Genomic DNA, 19,290 nt, shown 5'->3' with positions numbered 1-19,290 from the left:
CTTAAAATTTGGTCTCGCCTTTTAGCTTCAATTGCAGGTCTTTCATTTTTCTTGCTTATTACAATGCTTTATCTTCATTTCCAAAAGTGTATTCTTTTTTGCTGTTGTAGTTCAGCATCTTAGATTGCTTATAGCCATTCAATCCACTGTGTTTGTGCTTGTTCTCTGCAAAACATAAAACATAGAAAATAGAACGTAGAACATAGAGCAGTACAGCACAGGACAGGCCCTTTGGCCCACAATGTTGTGCCGAACTTTTATCCTATTCTAAGATCAAACTACTCTGCATACCTTACATTTTACGATCATCCATATGCCTAGCCGAGAGTCGCTTAATGTCCCTAATATATCTGACTCCACTACCACAACCAGCAATGCATTCCATGCACCCACCATTCTCTATGTAAAGAACTTACCTTTGACATCTCCGCTATACCTTCCTCCAATCACCTTAAAATTATGACCCCTTGTCGTAGTCATTTCTGCCCTGTGAAAAAGTCTCTCGCAATCCATTCCATCTATGCCTCTCTCATCTGGTACACTATTATCAAGTCACCTCTCACCTTTCTTTGCTCCAATGAGAAAAGCCCTAGCTCCCTCAACCTTTCCTCATAAGACCTGTCCTCTAGCCCAGGCAGCATCTTGGTAAATCTCTTCCATACCGTCTCTAAAGCTTCCACACCCTTCCTATAATGAGGCGACCAGAGCTGAACACAATATTTCAGGTGTGGTCTAACCAGGGTTTATAGAGCTGCAGCATATCCTTGCAGCTCTTAAACTCAATCCCCCCACCAATGAAAGCCAGCACACCATATGGCTTCTTAACCACCCGATCAACTTGGGTAGCATCTTTGAGGGATCTGTGGACGTGGACCTCAAGATCCCTCTGTTTCTCCACACTGCCGAGAATCCTGACATTAACCCTGTATTTTGCATTCAAATTCGACCTTCTAGAATGAATCACTTCACACTTTTCTGGTTTGATTTCCACCTGCCACTTATTTTCCCAGCTCTACATCCTGTCAATGTCCCATTGCAGCCTACAACAACCCTCTACACTATCCACAACTCCACCAACATTTGTATCATCAGCAAAACTATTCACCTACTTCCAGTACATACTTTTCTCAAACCTCTGCAATATTTTTCTGCAAGTGATTATTTTCACCCCTTTTTAAAACTACACTTGAAACAGCTTCCACCTTATTCTCAGACAGTACAAACCAGATCCTAAATGGTGACTGTGTTAAACGTGCTTTCTTTATGTCACCTCCCTTTCACACATGAGCCAGTTTCCCTTCAGATGTTCTGTCCTGCTCTCCCATGATATTGGACACCTCTATCAAATCATCGGTGAAATTTGTCTTCACTAAGAAGGAAAGGCTTGGTGTCTTTAATCTATTCATGAATCTGAAGACCCACCTCTCAAGTACATTGTGGGGAGATAGTGACTTAGTGGTAATGTCACTAGACAAGTAACCCAGAAACCCAGGCAAATAGTCTGGAGACATTAGCCTGAATCCCACCAGATGGAGAAGTTTGAATTCAATGGAAATCTAGAATAAAAAGCTGGTCTAATGGCAACCATGTATCTATTGTCAATTGTTGTAAAAAAAGACCATCTGGTTCACTAATGTCCTTCAGGAAAGGAAATCTACCATCCTTACCTGGTCTGGCCTACATGTGCCTACAGACCCATAGCAATATGGTTTACTCTTAACTGTCCGCTGTTCAATTAAATGCTGGCCTAGCCAGCGATGACCACATCCTGAACAAAATTGTTATAAATGCTTTCTGTACCCTCTCAAAAGTGTTCATATTTTCTCTGATGTATGGCGCCCACAATTGGATGCCATATTCTCATTGAGGCTGAGTCAATGTGTTTTGAAGACTCAACTCTCAAATACATTGTGGGGAGATAGTGACTTAATAGTAAGTCACTGGGCTACTAATCCAGAAACCCAGGCAAATAGTCTATTTTGTATTTTATACATGCATTTGTAAAGCACCTCTAATAGAGGTTTTTATTACCTTTATCGAACAGCCCTGCATCCTCAAAGATCTCTGCACACAAACTCAGGTTTCCCTGTTGCCGTGGACACCTTAGAATTGAATCCTTTTTTCTGTATTCCTTCATGGGATGCAGGTGTTGGGTCCCTCTAAACTGAGCAGCTGTGCAGCCATTTGGATGACATGTACACCCATGCACATGCCGATTGGTGTATGGACAAATTGCTTTTTGGTTCCATAAGTCACTGCTCCACACAATTGTGGAAAATTGGAGAAAATGTAGGTTGGTGGCAAGACCAGCATTTATTGTGGAGCTGGTGGTGAGCCAGGTTCATGAACCACTGCAGTTGATTTGGTAAAGCTACTAACACAGTTATGAAAAGAAGGGAGTTCCAGGATTTTGAACCAATGGCAGTGAAAGAATGGCAATATAGTTCCAGGTTAGGATAGTGTGCGACATGGAGCGAAACTTGCAGATGGTGGTGTTCCTATCATGAAAAGAATCCTTCACAAGGAGAGGCACAGTGCTGGTCCGAGACAGTGGAAGACCATCTCCAGGACTGCATAGACTCGATGAACAGAACCGGGTTCACGTGTTCAGCAGGTAACCTAGACCAGTGTGCCATCACCGTCACAGACTTCATTAGCAAATGCATGGGGACTGCGTACCAAACAAGTCAATCCGAGTGTTCCCCAACTGTACACCTTGGATGAACCAGGAAATCCACTTCCTGTTGAAGACCAGACACACAGCTTTGAAGCCAGGTGACCTGGACCTATACAGAAAATCCTGATATAATCTCCGCAAAGCCATCAGAGAGGCAAAGAGGCAGTACCGGACTAAGTTAGAGGCCCAGACCTACCAAACAGACTCCTGTCTATGGCAAGGCCTAAATGACATTGCTGAATACAAAATGAAATAGTGTTAAATTGCAGACAATAATACATTCCTCCCTGACATGCACGACGCTTTCTATGCTTAGTTTGAGCAGAATTCCACCGCTGTGGCACACTTGCCCTGACAGCCCCAGACACACTGTTCTCTCTGTCACCAATTCAGAAATCAAATCAGTCTTCCTGGGAGTCAGCCCAAGGAAAGGAATGGACCCGGATGGTGTCCCCGGCCGAGCACTCTGATCCTATGTGGGCCAGCTGGCAGAAGTATTCATTGACACCCTCACTCTTTCCCTCCTACAAACCAAAGGCACTGTCTGCTTCATGAAGACCACCAGCATCTCCATACCGAAGAAAACATATGCAATCTGCCTTAATGACTACTGCCCAATAGCTCTGACCTCAATAATCATGAAGTGTTTCGAAAGGTTGGTCATGGCCCACATTAATTGCAGTCTCTCAACCTGCCTAGATCACCCACATTGTGCCTACCAATGCCACATCCACAGAGGATGCCATTTCCCAAGCTCTGCACTCATCCTTGGAACATCTGGACAATAAAGACACCTATGTCAGACTTCTGCTGGTTGACTACAGCTCCACCTTCAACACCATTATCCCCTCCAAACAGTTCTCAAAACTGTGTGACCCTGGTCTTGGCTCTGCCATCTGCAACTGGATCCTCAGCTTTCTGACCAACAGACTGCAATCAATGAGGGTAAGTAACTGCACCTCCTTCACAATAACATTCAACACTGGAGCCCCCCCCCAAGAATGTTTCCTCAGCCCCCTACTACACTCTCTGTACACCTGTGACTGTTTGTTGCCAAATTCCAAACAAATGTCACCTACAAGTTCTCTGACAACACCATCATGGGATGGATAGCTAACAGCAACGAGTCAAAAGACAGAAGGGAGAGAGAAGGCTTGGTGATGTGGTGCAACGAAAATAATCTGTCTCTCAACATCAGTAAAACTAAAGACTGATCATTGACTTCAGAAAGAAAGGAGGAGAATACAGCCCCACCTATATCAATGGAACTGAGGTTGAGGGAACGAAGAGTGTCAAGTTCTTCAGGGTGACGATAACTGATGACTTGTCCTGGACTTCCCACGTAGATGCAATGGGCAAGAAGGCACAACAACGCCTCTTCTTTCTCAGGTTCAGGAAATTTGGCATGTCCATAAGGTCCCTTACCAACTCCTACAGAAGCACCATTGAAAGCGTACTGAACAGATGCAAAATGGCCTGGAATGGCAACTGCTGTGCCCAGGACCATAATAAACTACAGAATGTGGAAGCCAACCTTCCATCCATGGGCTCCATTTACATGGCTCGCTGCTGCAGAAAGGTGGCCAACATCATCAAAGACCCATCACACCCCAGTAGTGACCTCCTACAACCTCTTCTATCAGGCAGAAGATACAGAAACCAGAACACACACACATGCAAGTTCAGGAACAGCTTCTTTCCAGCCATTATCAGATTTTTGAATGGACTCCAGCCTCAAATAACGTGACCTGCAATGTCACCTGTATGCTTCTAAGTCTTTTTTGATCTGTACATCCTTTGCTTGCTGTGAACTGCCTGTACTGCTTGTAAACAAAACTTTTCACTGTATTTTGGTACATGTGACCATAAATCAGTCAATCAATCAATCAACCAAGCAATGCTGCCCTTGTTTCCCTAAACAGCAGATTTTATGGACTGAACACTCACAAAGGACTTGGGGCATGGAAATTAACAATGGCACATTGAGCCCTCTAATGTGTGCACAGCATTTCTTGGCAGGTGAGTATTATAAAGCAACCAGCAAGACACAGTCATAAATCTCTCCCATTTCATTGACAAGGGAACACAGCTGATCCATAGGGGATATCATCCATCAGCACGAATAAGTGCAATTTCTACAATTGCTGCTTGATCTAAATAAGATTCTGTTAAATTTGCAGACTGCACATTCAAAGTACAATCTTCGAACCTGGTCCACATACTGAAAGAAAAAAACAGAACATCTTCCGTTTATCCAGAAGGCCCCATTGCCTTTGGTTGAATTTCTTGGGTTTCTAATTCAGTAATTTCCACACATCCTCAAACCCCATTCTGCAGTTTGACCTCACTACCCCATCCCACCTCAGTTTATGCCAGAAGGGAGTTAAAATTCTTACTCTTTTGTCCAAAATAGGTGATGGTCAATTCTTCATGATATAAGAAAATGACATAAATTTGTAAAAGGTTGTGCAATTTAGAAACAACATGCTCTCATTTCTAGCTCAGTTTCTCTTTCAGCAGACATTGCTAGCCCTGCTGAGTTCCCCAAAATTTTATTTTGTGTTTCAAATTATAAGCATCCACAAATGTTTGCTTTTATCGCTTTTCTAGCACCCTCTGAGTTTTTGATGGTAAGTGTGTCTTATTTACATTTCAGACCTTGAGATTCGCTTATATCACCAGAAAAGAGTTTCAAGTTGTAGTGCTGAAATATTTATTTAGATTAATATTAGTGTTTCCATACTTGGAAAAATAAATCCTGGCATGATTTTGCTTTCAACAAACACCATTATTGTTTCGTTAGATGGGCCATCAAGCATGAAGGAACTGCAAAGCCTGGCCAGTGGAAACATTCAAAATTGGAGAATCCACTGTGGAGCAAGTTAACCTACATGTGGCCTGTGCTGCCAGATGGTGAATTGAATGAGGTAATAGCACTTCACTGATGAGTAGACAATATTCAACAAGACAATAAATTTTTCATATTACATACAAAACCCAGCAATTGACATTTCACCAGCAAAGAATGCATTTGGCTGAAGATCTCAGATGTAGGATAAAGTGTCCTTGACTCAAGGTCCTTAATCATAGAGACTCGGTCTTCATGAACTCTAATATTAAATGCAGTAATGATCTCATGGAGCTAGCCATTACTTAGGAAAAAAAAGGGAAAAAATATCGGATTTATATAATCCTGTATTATGTTGCTCTGAAACATGTCAAAGCTCTTCTCATACAAGCATTTGTGGCAGCCTTTTTGAATGCTGTATGATCCAAAAAGATGAAATGGAAGATTAAAAGCAATTGATGAATGGTGAGTTGATCTATTTTGAATATGATTTTTCATATAAGGATAATAAGGTTGGATCTTTAGAGCAATTAGGCAGACATGGTTTAATTAGAGAATTGGAATGAATTCAAATATGGAAGATGCATTATCATCCCTTATGTAGCATCTCATAGCAGTGTTGATGGTACCTGCTTTTGATCCATAGGTTATAGCACAGAAGGAGACATTCAACCCATCACATCTGTTTTGTCCCTTTTACAAGGCCAACTCAACTAGTCATGCTTCCCTGTAGTCCTGTTATTTTCTTTCCCTTCAAATAATCATAAAATTTCCAGTTGAAATGCAGTTGAATGCATTAAAGTGGGATAACTGAAGTGGAGTGGTTAATTTTCTTGATTTATATCTTTATTAAGTAATAACATATTCATCCAATGATCTATATGCCCAATGTCTTTCTACATTTTTGAATAAGATTGAGTAGAAGGAGGATACAGTTTTTGTTGCCGATATTACAATGATCTTGTTTGACTGACATTTTTATAGGGCTATAAAAACAACAGGATTTCTGAGTTGATTTTCTTTTTCTTCAGCAGTTCGACACTTGTAATTATAACTATACAATTCATTGATTCTGTATGTAGTGCATTGTAGATAAATAGATATGAAGGGTGTTTGTACAACTTAGAGGTGGCATTAAAATGCAGGACAATGGATTATGGAGGGAAAATGGAAGCAGCATACAGATAAGTTCATTTAAACTTACCTTTCAAAGTGTTCCAGAATCCAAACAATGGCTGAAGGTGTAATGGAGAAGCTATGAAATGCAAAGACACATAGAGAAACTGGTCCAACTCTAAGAAAACTGGAATGAGTTATGAGATGCCAACGTTCAGAATGGAGCCGGTCGCATTGGGTTTGCAGTACCTATACCCCTATTAAAAGCTAAAAATAAAATATTGCCAGTGCTGGGAATGAAGGCAGCAGTTCCAAAATCAGGACCTACCTGCCATTTTTAAATTGTTCTTGAGCTGGCCCAATTCTGAAAATGTGGCCCATAGTTTTAGATCTTCAGACAGAATGTGGAATACTAATACAATGATATTATAATCACTTTTACCTATAGAATCCTTAACTATAGGATCATTAATTAATCCTGTTTGATTAAAAATCTTGCCACACCTTTGGCGGGGGGGGGGGGGGGGGGGGGGGGGGGGCATGCGTTGTTCTTGTTCACAAATGTTAGTTTTTTGAGGAAGTGGTGAAAATTGATGAGAGCAGGGCAGTTGAGACTGCCTATATGGACTTTATGGAAGCATTTGACAAGATCCCTCGTTCCAAAAGGTTAAGTCAAATGGGATCCATGGTGAGCTGATCAGTTAGATACAAAATTGGCTTGGTCATAGAAAACACAGGACAGATGGGGAAGATGGTTTTTCTGACTGGAAGTCTGTGACTAATGGTGTTCCACAAGGGTTAATGCTGGGATCTCTGTTGTTTGCAATAAATACATGATTTGGATGAAAATATAGGTTGTCTGATTAATGAGTTTGCAGGCAACATGAAAATTGGTGGAGTTGTGGAGAGTGAGGATGGTTGTCAAAGGATATAGCAGGACATAGATCAGTTGGAAAATTGGATGTAGAAATGGCAGATGGAATTCAGTTTGATCAAATGTGAGGTAAAGCATTTGGAAAGTCAAACGCAGGATAAAAATGTACGGTAAATGGCAGGACCCCTAGGAGCATTGATACATTGAGAGATTTTTGGGTACAAGTCCACAGCTACCTGAAAATGGCAACAGAAGTGACTAAGGTGATAAACAAGCATACGGCATGCTTGCCTTCGTTGGTTGGGGCATTGAGTATTAATGTTGGCAAGTCATGTTGCAGTTGTATAAAACTTCATTTAGGCCACATTTGGACAATAATGTGCAGTCAACTAGTTGGACCTCATAGAATATGAATTCCCTGAATATAGCTGTTAATCTGGTCTAATCAGGGAGCCCTGGCTGATAGATAAGACCAGGAGTGTCAGACATCCTGATCACTCTGACAGCTGGCTCTGAGGGAGCTGGATTGAACTCTCCATGTGTAAATAAAGAGTAACCTGATGATGGGATATGGTTCTCTGTGGCTTTATTTTATCTGCATTATAGGAAGGATGTGGAGGCTTTGGAGAGGGTGCAAAAGAGGTTTACCAGAATGTCGTTCGGATTGGAGTGTATTAGCTGTAAGGAGATGTTGGACAAGTTGGATTGTTTGCATCAGAGCATCGGAGGTTGAAGGGTGACCTCATAGATGTAATAAAATTATGAGGCATGGAAAGGGTGGATTTTCAGCGTCTTTTTCCTGGAGTGGAAATTTCAAGTCCTGAGGGAGAAAGTTTAAAGGAGATGTGTGAGGAAAGGTTAAGACACAGAGGATAGTAGGTACCTGGAAGTGCTGCCAGGGAAGGTGGTAGAAGCAGACATGATAACAACATGTAAAAAGTATTTAGATGGAGCTGGGAATACCAGGATATGGACCAAGTGCAGGCAGCTGCTATTTGTTTCGAATAGTATCAGGATCAGTGCAGACATAGTGGGCTGAAGGGCCTGTATCTGCCCTACATTATTCAATGTTCTATGATTACACATTACAAAGTCCTTCTCCCTCTTGCAGCACCACTGTTCCACTACTTCTTCCCTAAACCCTCTTTCAATGGTATCCTCATCACCAAAACCATCTCCTCCCCCTATCTTCCCTGGCCCATCTTCTTTGCAGTGATCTCCCATGCTCAGATCTGGCAGATGGAATTTCCAGACCTGGCAAAAGTCCATGCTGACCTTGGCAAAAAGCCTCCCCATTTAAAGGATATACCTCCCAGCCTTGATTTAAAGGTGACACACAACCCTTCAAACTTGGCCTAAGCCAGATGCTTCCCCATCCCAGCCTCAGCTAAGCCTCTTGGCCTCAGCTGAAGGTGAATCACCATCTTGACCTCAGCTTATGGCTGTTCCCAGCTTGCACCTCCTGACGCCCTGGTTCTTAGTTCCTGGCAAACGTTGCCCTGGCAACTTTCTCACTATATGCTTCTTGATTGTCCAATCACAAGTTGCTTCTCTTGCACATTTGCATCTGATGGCCCATCACTCAGCCTATCAGCAGTAAGCATCAGGGAGAATCGGTCTGTTATTGAAGGTGCTGCTCTACACCATTTCTTCCTGTTACATATCCCAGGAAGAACTTTTCCCTGCTTGGTTGTCCAGATTTTTCCCAAGCCTTTTTTGGGAACTTTGGAATGGAACCACTCATTTCATCACCTCCTCCCCCAAAAATATTTTGTTTGAGCATTTCTTATGTGTCCCTTGTACTAGGTTAAACTAATGCCTCAATTTAAAGTTAAGATGAACATTGAAACTCACTCAACAAATATTTAAGAAATTCTTCTAGACTTAGCTGACACATCCTGCTATGACTCACTACCCCTCTCAGGCCATTTGTTTCTGCAATAAGGTCAGGAAAACACTTTCCTGCATTTCCTCACTCACCAAAATTTGGAGTTCAGTATTCTGTTGAAGCTATACTCCCATAGGATAAGGTTCAATGCTACCTATTTACTACCATTCAGAGTTTACAAGTGGCTAAAGTTATTTGGATTTATCTATTTTGACCACTTTCTCACAGTAAATGGGTTTGATGTAGGTGGAGGAAAATGTTAACTAGGGTCGGACCAAAATGGCAGCCCAGGATAATGCAGAGCAAGTTGAACAGTAAGCTTTGTTGAAGGAAATTTGCTTGTGTTTTCAAAAAAGCACATTATAGGGGATTTGCAACTAAATCAAAGTTTACTGTAACTCTGTGAATCTGACAGTAATTTTTGATATCTGTAGGTCCACAGTTAAGCATAGAAATACAAATGTTGCTGGCAGTTATTACCCATTGCAATGTTCATGTCTTTGCAGATGAAAACTTTAGACACTATTTAAATTGATGTGAACTTGTACTTTTATAGACAGGGTAACAGGATTAAAAAAAAGTCACCATGCTAAATTATATTAAAAGTGGCACAATTAGGTTTTTGATGATATATGATTTCATGGTAATGATGAACAATCTCTCTGACCTGAAACATTTAATATTTGCAGAATGTCACATTATTTGATTGTTGTAAAATCCTACAGATATTTGAAATACTAAAATCATACGTTTCAAAAGTTTAAGATATATAGGCTTGTGCCTTAACCCTATGGGCATGATTCAATCTTTATTTGTACTCTGTAAAATAATTAAATTGTTAGGGCTTAATCAATTGTTTTAACTTCCCTATGTTCTGTCTGTGAGAATTCTCCAATGTGATTGCATGTTTAGCTTGTTTGATAATATCACTATTGCTGAATGCTGGAAACCATCTACAGTTGATACCCGAGCTAAACTAAGTTTGGGAAAAATGTAAAACCAATATGACAGTGATCACAAGAACTTTGGGGATGGCTTTTTCTGAGTTCAGTGGCAGCACATTATTTGTTGCTGAATGGAAAAAGTCAATGTAAAAACATTAATTTTACTTCTTAACTTGTTAAAACTAGGAATATGATTGGCCAATTGAGGGGTCCCTTCTCCCCAATGCTCCGCCGCTGCTAAAACCATCTCAGAGGAATCAATCTGGATACATGCCTGTGAGAATAAAGGTTCTGAAGAATGGAGAGAAAGACAAGTCCAGGATATTAACAGTTACAGGACCAGATATCACAAACATGCTCAAGAAAACGTAAGACCGCAAAATAACTTTTTCACTTCAGTCACAGTTACTGAATAACAGTGTGGAAGCAAGTTCCTATTGAGAGTTCAGCACAATCAATGTACATGTTGAAGTTCTTCAGAAGATTTCATCTTTCCACTTTCACTAAATGATCCACATCCTTATGTTAGGCTGCTGCACTGTAAGAACAAATACTACACACATTGAAAATGTATTTATTAGCATGTTTTGAAAATGGATTAAAATTATTTGAAATGGAACAAAAAAGCTTGAATAATCCTTAAAGTGATAGGAACAGAGTCACTTGTTTCTGATCATTTACTATACGCTATCTAGATAATACAATGCTAACAAAGATATATTATCTGCCAGCAATTGTGGGTGCATACTCTCTACTGATCATTCAATTTAGGACTGTTAAAATCTCCTTGTTCTTGAACTCATTACTATTCAAGCTCAAGAGTAGAAGCTATTGATTGATCTGCAGATCAATAACATTCTGCATAAGCTAATGGATTGAATTGTGAAGATGCTTTTATAGAAATGCTTTTCATTGTTCCTAAAAATTTCTGCCTCTTCACTCAAGCTAAAATTTTCTGTACATTTAGTCAGGGAATGAAAGCACATGAGGGTGACGTTTCACACTTTGTTGATTTAGCACTACATGGATCTAATTCTAATTCTACAACAAACCTAGAGTAAATCAACAGAGAGGAGATCGTACATTCTATTGTGCCTTGACTGGTAAGAACTACACAATTAGCCCCACTCTCACTCTTTCCCTCTGTTTGCAAATATATTCCTTTCAAATATTGATCTAACTCCCTTTAAAGGTTACAATGAATTTGCTTCCCTCACCCTCTCAGATTGTGAATTCCAAATGATAACAGTTCACTTTGTGCTATTTCCTCATTTCCCTCCATCGTTTTGCCAATTATCTGTAATGTATCCCCTCTGGTTACTGACCCTCCTCCCACCAGTGGAGACTGTTTTTCCATGTCTATCAAAATCTATCAAAACATACTTCATCAAAACCACAGGGAATTGTAAACACAGTGTATTAAACCTGTTTAACCTTATTTGTTGGAATAGGAACAATCCCAGCCTCTCCCCAACATGTAACTGAATTCTCTTATCCCTGCTGCCATGTTTGTAAATTGTCTGCACCCTCTTTAAGCTTTTGTTACTCTTAATTGTTGCCATATCTTACACCAGAGTCACAAGATTCTGGGTTCAAATCTTATTCCAGATGTACAAAAATCAAGGACAACATTCCAGCACAATACTGAAGAAGAGCAGCAATGTCAAAGCTACTGCCTTTTGGATGACATATTAAACTAAGAACTCTTCCCAGGTGAATGTAAAGGATTCCCAGACACTGATTTAAAGAAAAGGTGGCGGGTTGGGGGCTTATCTGGTGACTTGGACAATATTTATTCCACAATGAACATTGCACAGGTTTTATTTTCATTCATTATCACATTGCTGTTTGTGTGAATTTGCTGCATGCAAACTGCTGTCACATTTTCCTGATTGCAAAGGTGACTGCAATTCAAAAGAATTTCATTGGCTGCAAAGCATTTTGAGATGTGCCGTGATTGTCAAAAGCACTAGTAAATGCAAGTCGCTTTTTGTTGAAGTGTGTGCCTAAAAATAGATGTAATACTCTAGCTGTGATCAAATCATTGTTTTATAAAGGTTTCATATAAGCCTTTGTACTCAGTTGCTCTATTTACAAAGCCAAGGATCCCATATACTTTTTAATAGTCTAATCAACTTGTCCTCCACATTGAAAGTGCCCAGGAGGCTTTTTGGACCTTATTGGCAGATTTTAAACTAAACCACAATTAATTCAAATATGTTGACAACACAGACTGCCCCCCACATTGTTGAAGTGTGTGAAATCCAGCTAATGGGGAATTTTCCACCATTGCACATAGCCATATATAAGCCGAACTTTCTCCTGCTCTGATAGTAGCTGCAGTTAAAATACAGCATGATGGTTACAATTCCTTCCGAAGTGTCCTACCTCAAATCTGAAAAAGGAAACATTGCAACATTTTCAGCCTTGCCTCATTTAAGTCAATTAGTAAATTCATGTCTAATTGTGTGTTGTTTTTGATTTTTTTTAGCAGCACACTTACTGGTTGTCAGTCTCCTGTACAGACATCTTCAGGTCTGTGTTTCATGGGGCATAAGAAAATGGTGAGAAGGCACTTGTAATTTACAGTTGCTACAATGAACACATTCATTGCAGAAACTGTGTACAATCCTGGCCAGCCTTACTGAACACTCTCCCACTGTGATGACTGACACAAAAAAGGCTCAAATCTCCATTTTCAAGCTGGCTTTTTAGCGATAGTCCTCATCCTCGATTATAAACCTCCCTTACTGAGGATGTTTTTCTGTTTCTTCATGCAATCTAGACCATGCCACCCCTGGGCTGCTTCTTCCCTTTGTGTGAAAGGCCACCTTTTTATTTAATTGGCATATGTTTCAAGCCACTTCTCTAATATCAAGTAATTGTGATTTTCAAAACATTTCCCCTTTGCACCGTGCTGCTGAAAACTACTAGCTTCACATTGCAGCCAGACACTGTGCTAACTCCTAATTATCTAAGTAGCTATTCTTTATTTGGCTTTTTGGCCATTAGCGCTTATGAGGGAATTGAATCCAACCCCAAACTTGCACAGTTTGGCATTTTCCTGCTTTTCTGGCATTTTCTGCTTTCCCAGTACAAGTCACTGAATTGTAATCAGGAACAAGGATCCTGATCATCTTTGCCCCTCTCTAGCACAGGAAACAGTGAATTTCAGGAGGCCATTTAATTCCACAAGGCTACGCTGCCAATCAATTTGAATATGGTCCTCTTTTAGGTTTGATCATAGAGTATTTTAACTCCATTTACTACATGCAGTTCACTGTTGTCCTGTGTAAAACAAATCATTAATCCCAGTTTCTAAGCTTTTCATTGATCCCTCGGTTCAACTTCTTTTGGGGGGAAATTTCTTCATATTTCTACTATGCTATGTGTGAAGACATCCTTTCTGACAACATCCCTGAAAGGCCTAGCTCTAGATATTTTTAATCAACCTATTCAACCTTGTTAGGATGCAATTTGGGAACAAATGGGTCTTGAATGCAAACCTTCTGGATGATCTAGCTCTCATTTTAAGTTTATTCCCCATTTTTTCTGGGCTCCCTTACTCATTGAAATAGGTTATCCACCCTATCAACTGCAATCATCTTAAACATGGAGAGGATTCTTCAAGACAGGATTTACTCCCACTTGGAAATCAGTGGGCATATTAGCGAGAGGCAACATGGCTTTGTGAAGGGGAGGACATGTCTCACTAACTTAGTTGAGTTTTTTGAGGAAGTGACGAAGATGATCGGTGATGGTGTGGCAGTGGATGTTGTCTACATGGACTTCAGTAAGGCCTTTGACAAGTGCCCTCATGGCAGGCTGATACAGAAGGTTGCAGGGGGTCAGAGCTGAGTTTGCAAGTTAGATGAAAAATTGGATTGGTCAGAGAAAACAGAGGGTAGCAGTGGAAGGGTGCAATTCTGAATGGGGGGGCTGTGTCTAGTGGTGTTCCTCAGGGTTCAGTGTTGGGACCTTTGCTGTTTGTAGTGTATATATATGATTTGGAGGAGAATGTAACTAGTCTAATTAGTAAGTTTGCTGATGACACAAAGGTTGGTGGAACTGTGGATAGCGATGAGGAGCGCCAAAGGACACAACAGGATATTGATTGGTTGTTCACTTAGGCAGTGGGATGGCAGGTGGAGTTTAATTTGGAAAAATGTGAGATAATGCATTTTGGAAGGTCTCATCCAGATGGAAAATATACAGTAAATGGAAGAATGCTTAAGTGTACTGATAGGCAGAGGGATCTGGATGTACAGGTACACAGGTCACTGAAAGTGGCAATGCAGGTAGAGAAGGTAGTCAACAAGGCATACGGCATGCTTGCCTTCATCGGTCGGGGAACTGAGTTTAAAAATTGGCAGGTAATGTTGCAACTTTATAGAACCTTAGTTAGGCCGCATTTGGAATATTCTGTTCAATTCTGGTCTCCGCACTACCAGAAGGATGTTGTGGCTTTGGAGAGGGTACAGAAAAGATTTACTAGGATGTTGCCTGGTATGGAGGGAAATTGTTGTGAGGAGACGTTGGACAAATTTGGGTTGTTCTCACTGGAACTACAAAGGTTGAGGGGCAACCTGATAGAGATCTGCAAGATTATGAAGGGCATGGACAGAGAGGACAGTCAGAAGCTTTTCCCGGAGTGGAAGAGTCAGTTACCAGGGATCATGGGTTAAAGGTGCGAGGGGCAAGGTTTAAAGGTGATGTACGACGCAAGTTTTTTACATAGACGGTGGTGGGTGCCTGGAACTAGCTGCGGGGGGAGGTAGTGGAAACAGATACTATAGAGACTTTTAAAGGGCGTTTTGACAAATACATGAATAGGATGGGTATAGAGAGATACAGTCTCCAGAAGGATAGGGGGTTTTCGTTGTGACAGGCAGCATGTCGGTACAGGCTTGGAGGGTCAAAGGGCCTGTTCCTTTGCCGTAATTTTTGTTGTTCTTTGTTCTATATCAATTTGATTACCTCTTAATATTCCATATTTAAGGGTAGACATTTCTAATATAAGCAACCTGTCTCCTAATTTAACGCCAAACATCTTGACATGATCCTGCTGAATCTTCACTATATCCTAAACATCTCTCTCCTGAAGTTAGGTGCTCTCTGTAGAAGCCAGTATTTCAGGCTGTGGTTTAGCCAGGGCAGTAGATAATACAATTGGAGCGTAATTTCCAGGTGAGTGAGAACAATTGTAATCTTGCCCTGCTGTCAAACCAGTGACATCAGATTAAGATATAAACTAAATTTAAGTCTGGATACTCCTGTGTTACACTTGGTGGTGCTCTAAACCATCAGAAGAGCTAAGCAAAACGAGCACACTAAATAATCAAGTAAAATGCATCCAAATGAAGAAGGTACAGCTGGAAATTATGCTGAAAGACCGTAACAGGATTCACTGTTACAACATTAACTTGGTAAGAAACAAATTGATACATGTTGAGAAGGGGAAAATCTTTCCTGTTATTTCTTTAATACTTTTTGGCAGTAAGTAGGACAATAGTACATCAAGTAGTTTAGACTTTTTCTCAGACAGTGGTTGGTGAAGTTCCAAATGAGAAATTTCCAATAAAACTATAAGTTATCAGAACATAGAACAAAGGACTGGATAAAAATCTTGTTACAAAACAGAATGCAAAAGAGACAAAGTACAGAACTCCGATCAGATCCAGAACTGTCTATAGAGTTGTACATTTAGTAGAGATCCAAGAAAAGGTAGAAGAGTGGAGAACAGGGATGCATCAATTGATTTTCAAGAGGACTTGGATTATTTGTAATATAAGCAAATGAATAACAAACAAAGTCTTAGCATTCAAACATGTAGTGTATTACTCAATGTTCAAACACTGGGGACCATAGAGTAACAATGCGTGCAGCTCAATTTGGACATAAAGATCCAAGAACCTCCTTGGGTGACAGTAGGCACGGAATTACAATAGCTTATGTGCGAAGAACTATTAGAGTTCTGGGACAGATATACAGAATCATGTTAGATGTAATCCCTTTCTATGCCCACAAACCAAGCTGAATAAGACATTTAGAGTCATAAAATTGTACAGCATGGAAACAAACCCTTTGGGCCAAATTGTCCACACTGACTAGATATCCTAAATTAATCTAATTCCATTTGTCAGCATTTGGCCCATATCCCTCTAAACTCTTCCTATTTATGTACCCATCCAAATGCCTTTTAAATATTGTAATTATACCAACTTCCACCACTTCCCCTGACAGCTCATTCTATACACACACCATCCTCTGCATGAAGAAGTTGCCCCTTAGGTCCCTTTAAAATCTTTCCCATCTCGCTTTAAACTTATGCCCTCTGGTTTTGGATTCCTCCACCTTGGAAGGAAAGACCTTGGACCCTCACCCTATCCATGCCCCTCATGATCTTATGATTGTCTATATGGTGACCCCTCAGCCTCCTAAGCTCCAGGGAAAGTAGCCCCAGCCACTCCCTATAGCTCAAATCCTCCAACCCTGGCAACATCCTTGTAAATCTTTTTTATACCCTTACAAGTTTCACAACATCTTTCCTCTAGTAGGGAGACCAGAACTGAACATAGTATTCAAAAAAGTGGCCTAACCAATGTCCTGTACAGCTGTGACATGACCTCCCAACTCCTATACTCAATTTGGGGAGAAAGCAGCTCTGTTTTACTGCTGAGTTTCCTGACCCATTGCAGAATTTATGCCATAGCTACACATACTGAAGAAGACTCTGAACTACACAGTGGTATCCATATTTAAAATGCTAAACATGTCCCACCTCTCCATAATGAAATACCTTAAGCTTACAATATGAAAAATGGCTGCAAGCATGTGCAATCTCCCACATTAAGGACATTGGATTTGTTTCAATGCAAATGGATTTTATAGTCATATTGAAGGCATTCTCTAATGAGTCGAAGGAGATCTTCTCTGACTTGTTTGCTGCTCTTGCCCAACTGCACAGAATTTGTTGCAGAATTGAAGTAACCTGATTCTGAAATGTAAGTTAATTTCACAAGAGTTTTGCATCAATTTTCTGATCTCTCAATTCTTAATCCATTGTTCGGGTATTCATCATCTGAGCCCAGAAGCCATTGAAGTATTACAGGCTCCTGGGCGATCTCAGGCACCTGGTTAAGAAGATATTGCGGCCACAGGAATGAGATGGGGAGAGTCAGAGGTGCATATTATTTTTTTTAAAATAAGCTTGTGATTCCTGACATGGCAAACACAGATTGCCATCTCAGGAATCCAATTCAGCTCTATTTACAATTAAATATCTTAATTGTTTCTTTGTCCTATTTGAATACAGTGGGCTTTGAGGTTTGTAAGGAAAGAAAGGTGTATAATTCCATAACTCCTTCCTTAATCTCAAAATATCCCAAACACATTGCTACAAATGGAAATAGTTTTGATGTTTAGTCCCTATCATTATTTAAGGAAGGGGCTATTGCTTCAATGGCGGATTATGAACACAAAGAACTTTTAGAATCAGCAGTGTGAGAGACATGTACAGATTAATATGCAGCCCACGAACTGCATGGTGTGAACCTAACTAGCTTATAAATGGATGAAGCATGGACTTAGCTATTGTGGAGCAATAAACTGATACTTCAAACAAATGCAAGATATAGTAAAGAATTGAAAAGTGGTTTGAAGACAGTACAGACTGGTGGTAATAATGAACACACTTATTACTATTATCAACAACCTTCTTAGAAATACTGAGAAATCTATCAGCTCTGTTCAGTTCAAGCAGAATCATTCAACCCCAGTGATGATTAAAACTTCCACAGACATAATGAACTGCATATGAAGCAGTCTGCTGTCGTGTTGAAATCAGAGGCTCACATCATTAGTCGCCCAATTTTCTTGAAATTACTGACTTACATCAATTCCTTGTTCACTATTATCTCAACTTTTTAAATTTCTCTTCATTCCCTTGCCTCTCCCTATTGCAGTAACCTTCCTGAGTCTAAAAACCCTCATAAAATTCTTCAAACGCCCACTTCTAGGCTCTTGTATATCCCTAATTTCCTTCATCCCACTGTGCAGCACCATGCCTTCAGCCATCCAGAGGCTAATTCTGTAATTCAATATTTTCAAGACTGATCAAATACTTCAATGCTTTTTACTCTCTCCATTCCCATACCCCTGTAAGCCATTGGTAATCAGAAGTCTATCAATTATACCTTAAAAATGCTCCACAGCCCTCTGTGGTAGAGAATTCCAAAGCTTCACAGCCAACTGAGTACAATAATTTCTTCTCATCTCAAACCTAAGTGACATCCCTCTCATTTTAAAATTGTGCTCACTGGTTCTAGACTCCCCAAAAATGGGTCTGCCATCTCAGGAACAAGTCTAGTGAATCTTTATTGCATTCTCACTATGAAAATAATAGCTTTCCTGAGAAATGACCACCAAAACTGCACACAGTACTATCGATGTGGTCTAACCAAACTTTGATACAATTCTCCCTCCATTAATCTTTGCTCTCTACACACCTCTCCTCAAAATATGCTTCTAACGAATTGGATAACTTTTAGTCACCTATCCTCATGTCTCCTTTACTCTATGTCATTTTTTGACTGATTATTGGCCAGTGAAGCATTTTTTAAAATCTATTGAGTTAAAATTATTTTTTAAAAATTCATGTAATGGTTACAACTTGGCAGCCAACTCAGACACAGCAAGGCCCCACAAACAAAAACAAGAAAATCTCTGTTCTACTAATGATGACTGCGGGATAAATATCATCCAGATGCCAGGAAAACTCCTTTCCTCAGCCGTTACCTCCATAAAAACCTCAGGGCATTCTTACTTACTTCTCTGCTAGCTCAAAAGTTTTCGCATTGTTTGTAAGCACATAAAAGTTTCTGAAAATAAAACAAAGAACTGCAGATGGTGCACATTCTGAACAAAGGTCACTTGACCCAAATC

The 19,290-nt window shown here is 40.2% G+C and overlaps 1 protein-coding gene across 3 annotated transcripts in view; it reads left to right on the top strand.

The window, feature by feature from the left end:
• LOC125459451 (doublecortin domain-containing protein 1-like) overlaps positions 1 to 19,290 on the top strand; it is a 484,037-nt gene that overhangs the window by 353,179 nt on the left and 111,568 nt on the right. For all 3 annotated transcript variants that reach the window (XM_059652117.1, XM_048545936.2, XM_059652115.1), the window contains exons 20-21: positions 5,481 to 5,604; positions 10,534 to 10,715. In XM_059652117.1, the coding sequence (XP_059508100.1) occupies positions 5,481 to 5,604; positions 10,534 to 10,715 (306 nt within the window). The remainder of the gene's footprint in view (positions 1 to 5,480; positions 5,605 to 10,533; positions 10,716 to 19,290) is intronic.

The sequence above is a fragment of the Stegostoma tigrinum genome, chromosome 17 (assembly GCF_030684315.1).
Source record: "Stegostoma tigrinum isolate sSteTig4 chromosome 17, sSteTig4.hap1, whole genome shotgun sequence".
In the NCBI taxonomy this organism is placed as follows: domain Eukaryota; kingdom Metazoa; phylum Chordata; class Chondrichthyes; order Orectolobiformes; family Stegostomatidae; genus Stegostoma; species Stegostoma tigrinum.
Note: the sequence above shows the minus strand (reverse complement) of the source record. Positions and strands in the feature narration are given on the sequence as shown.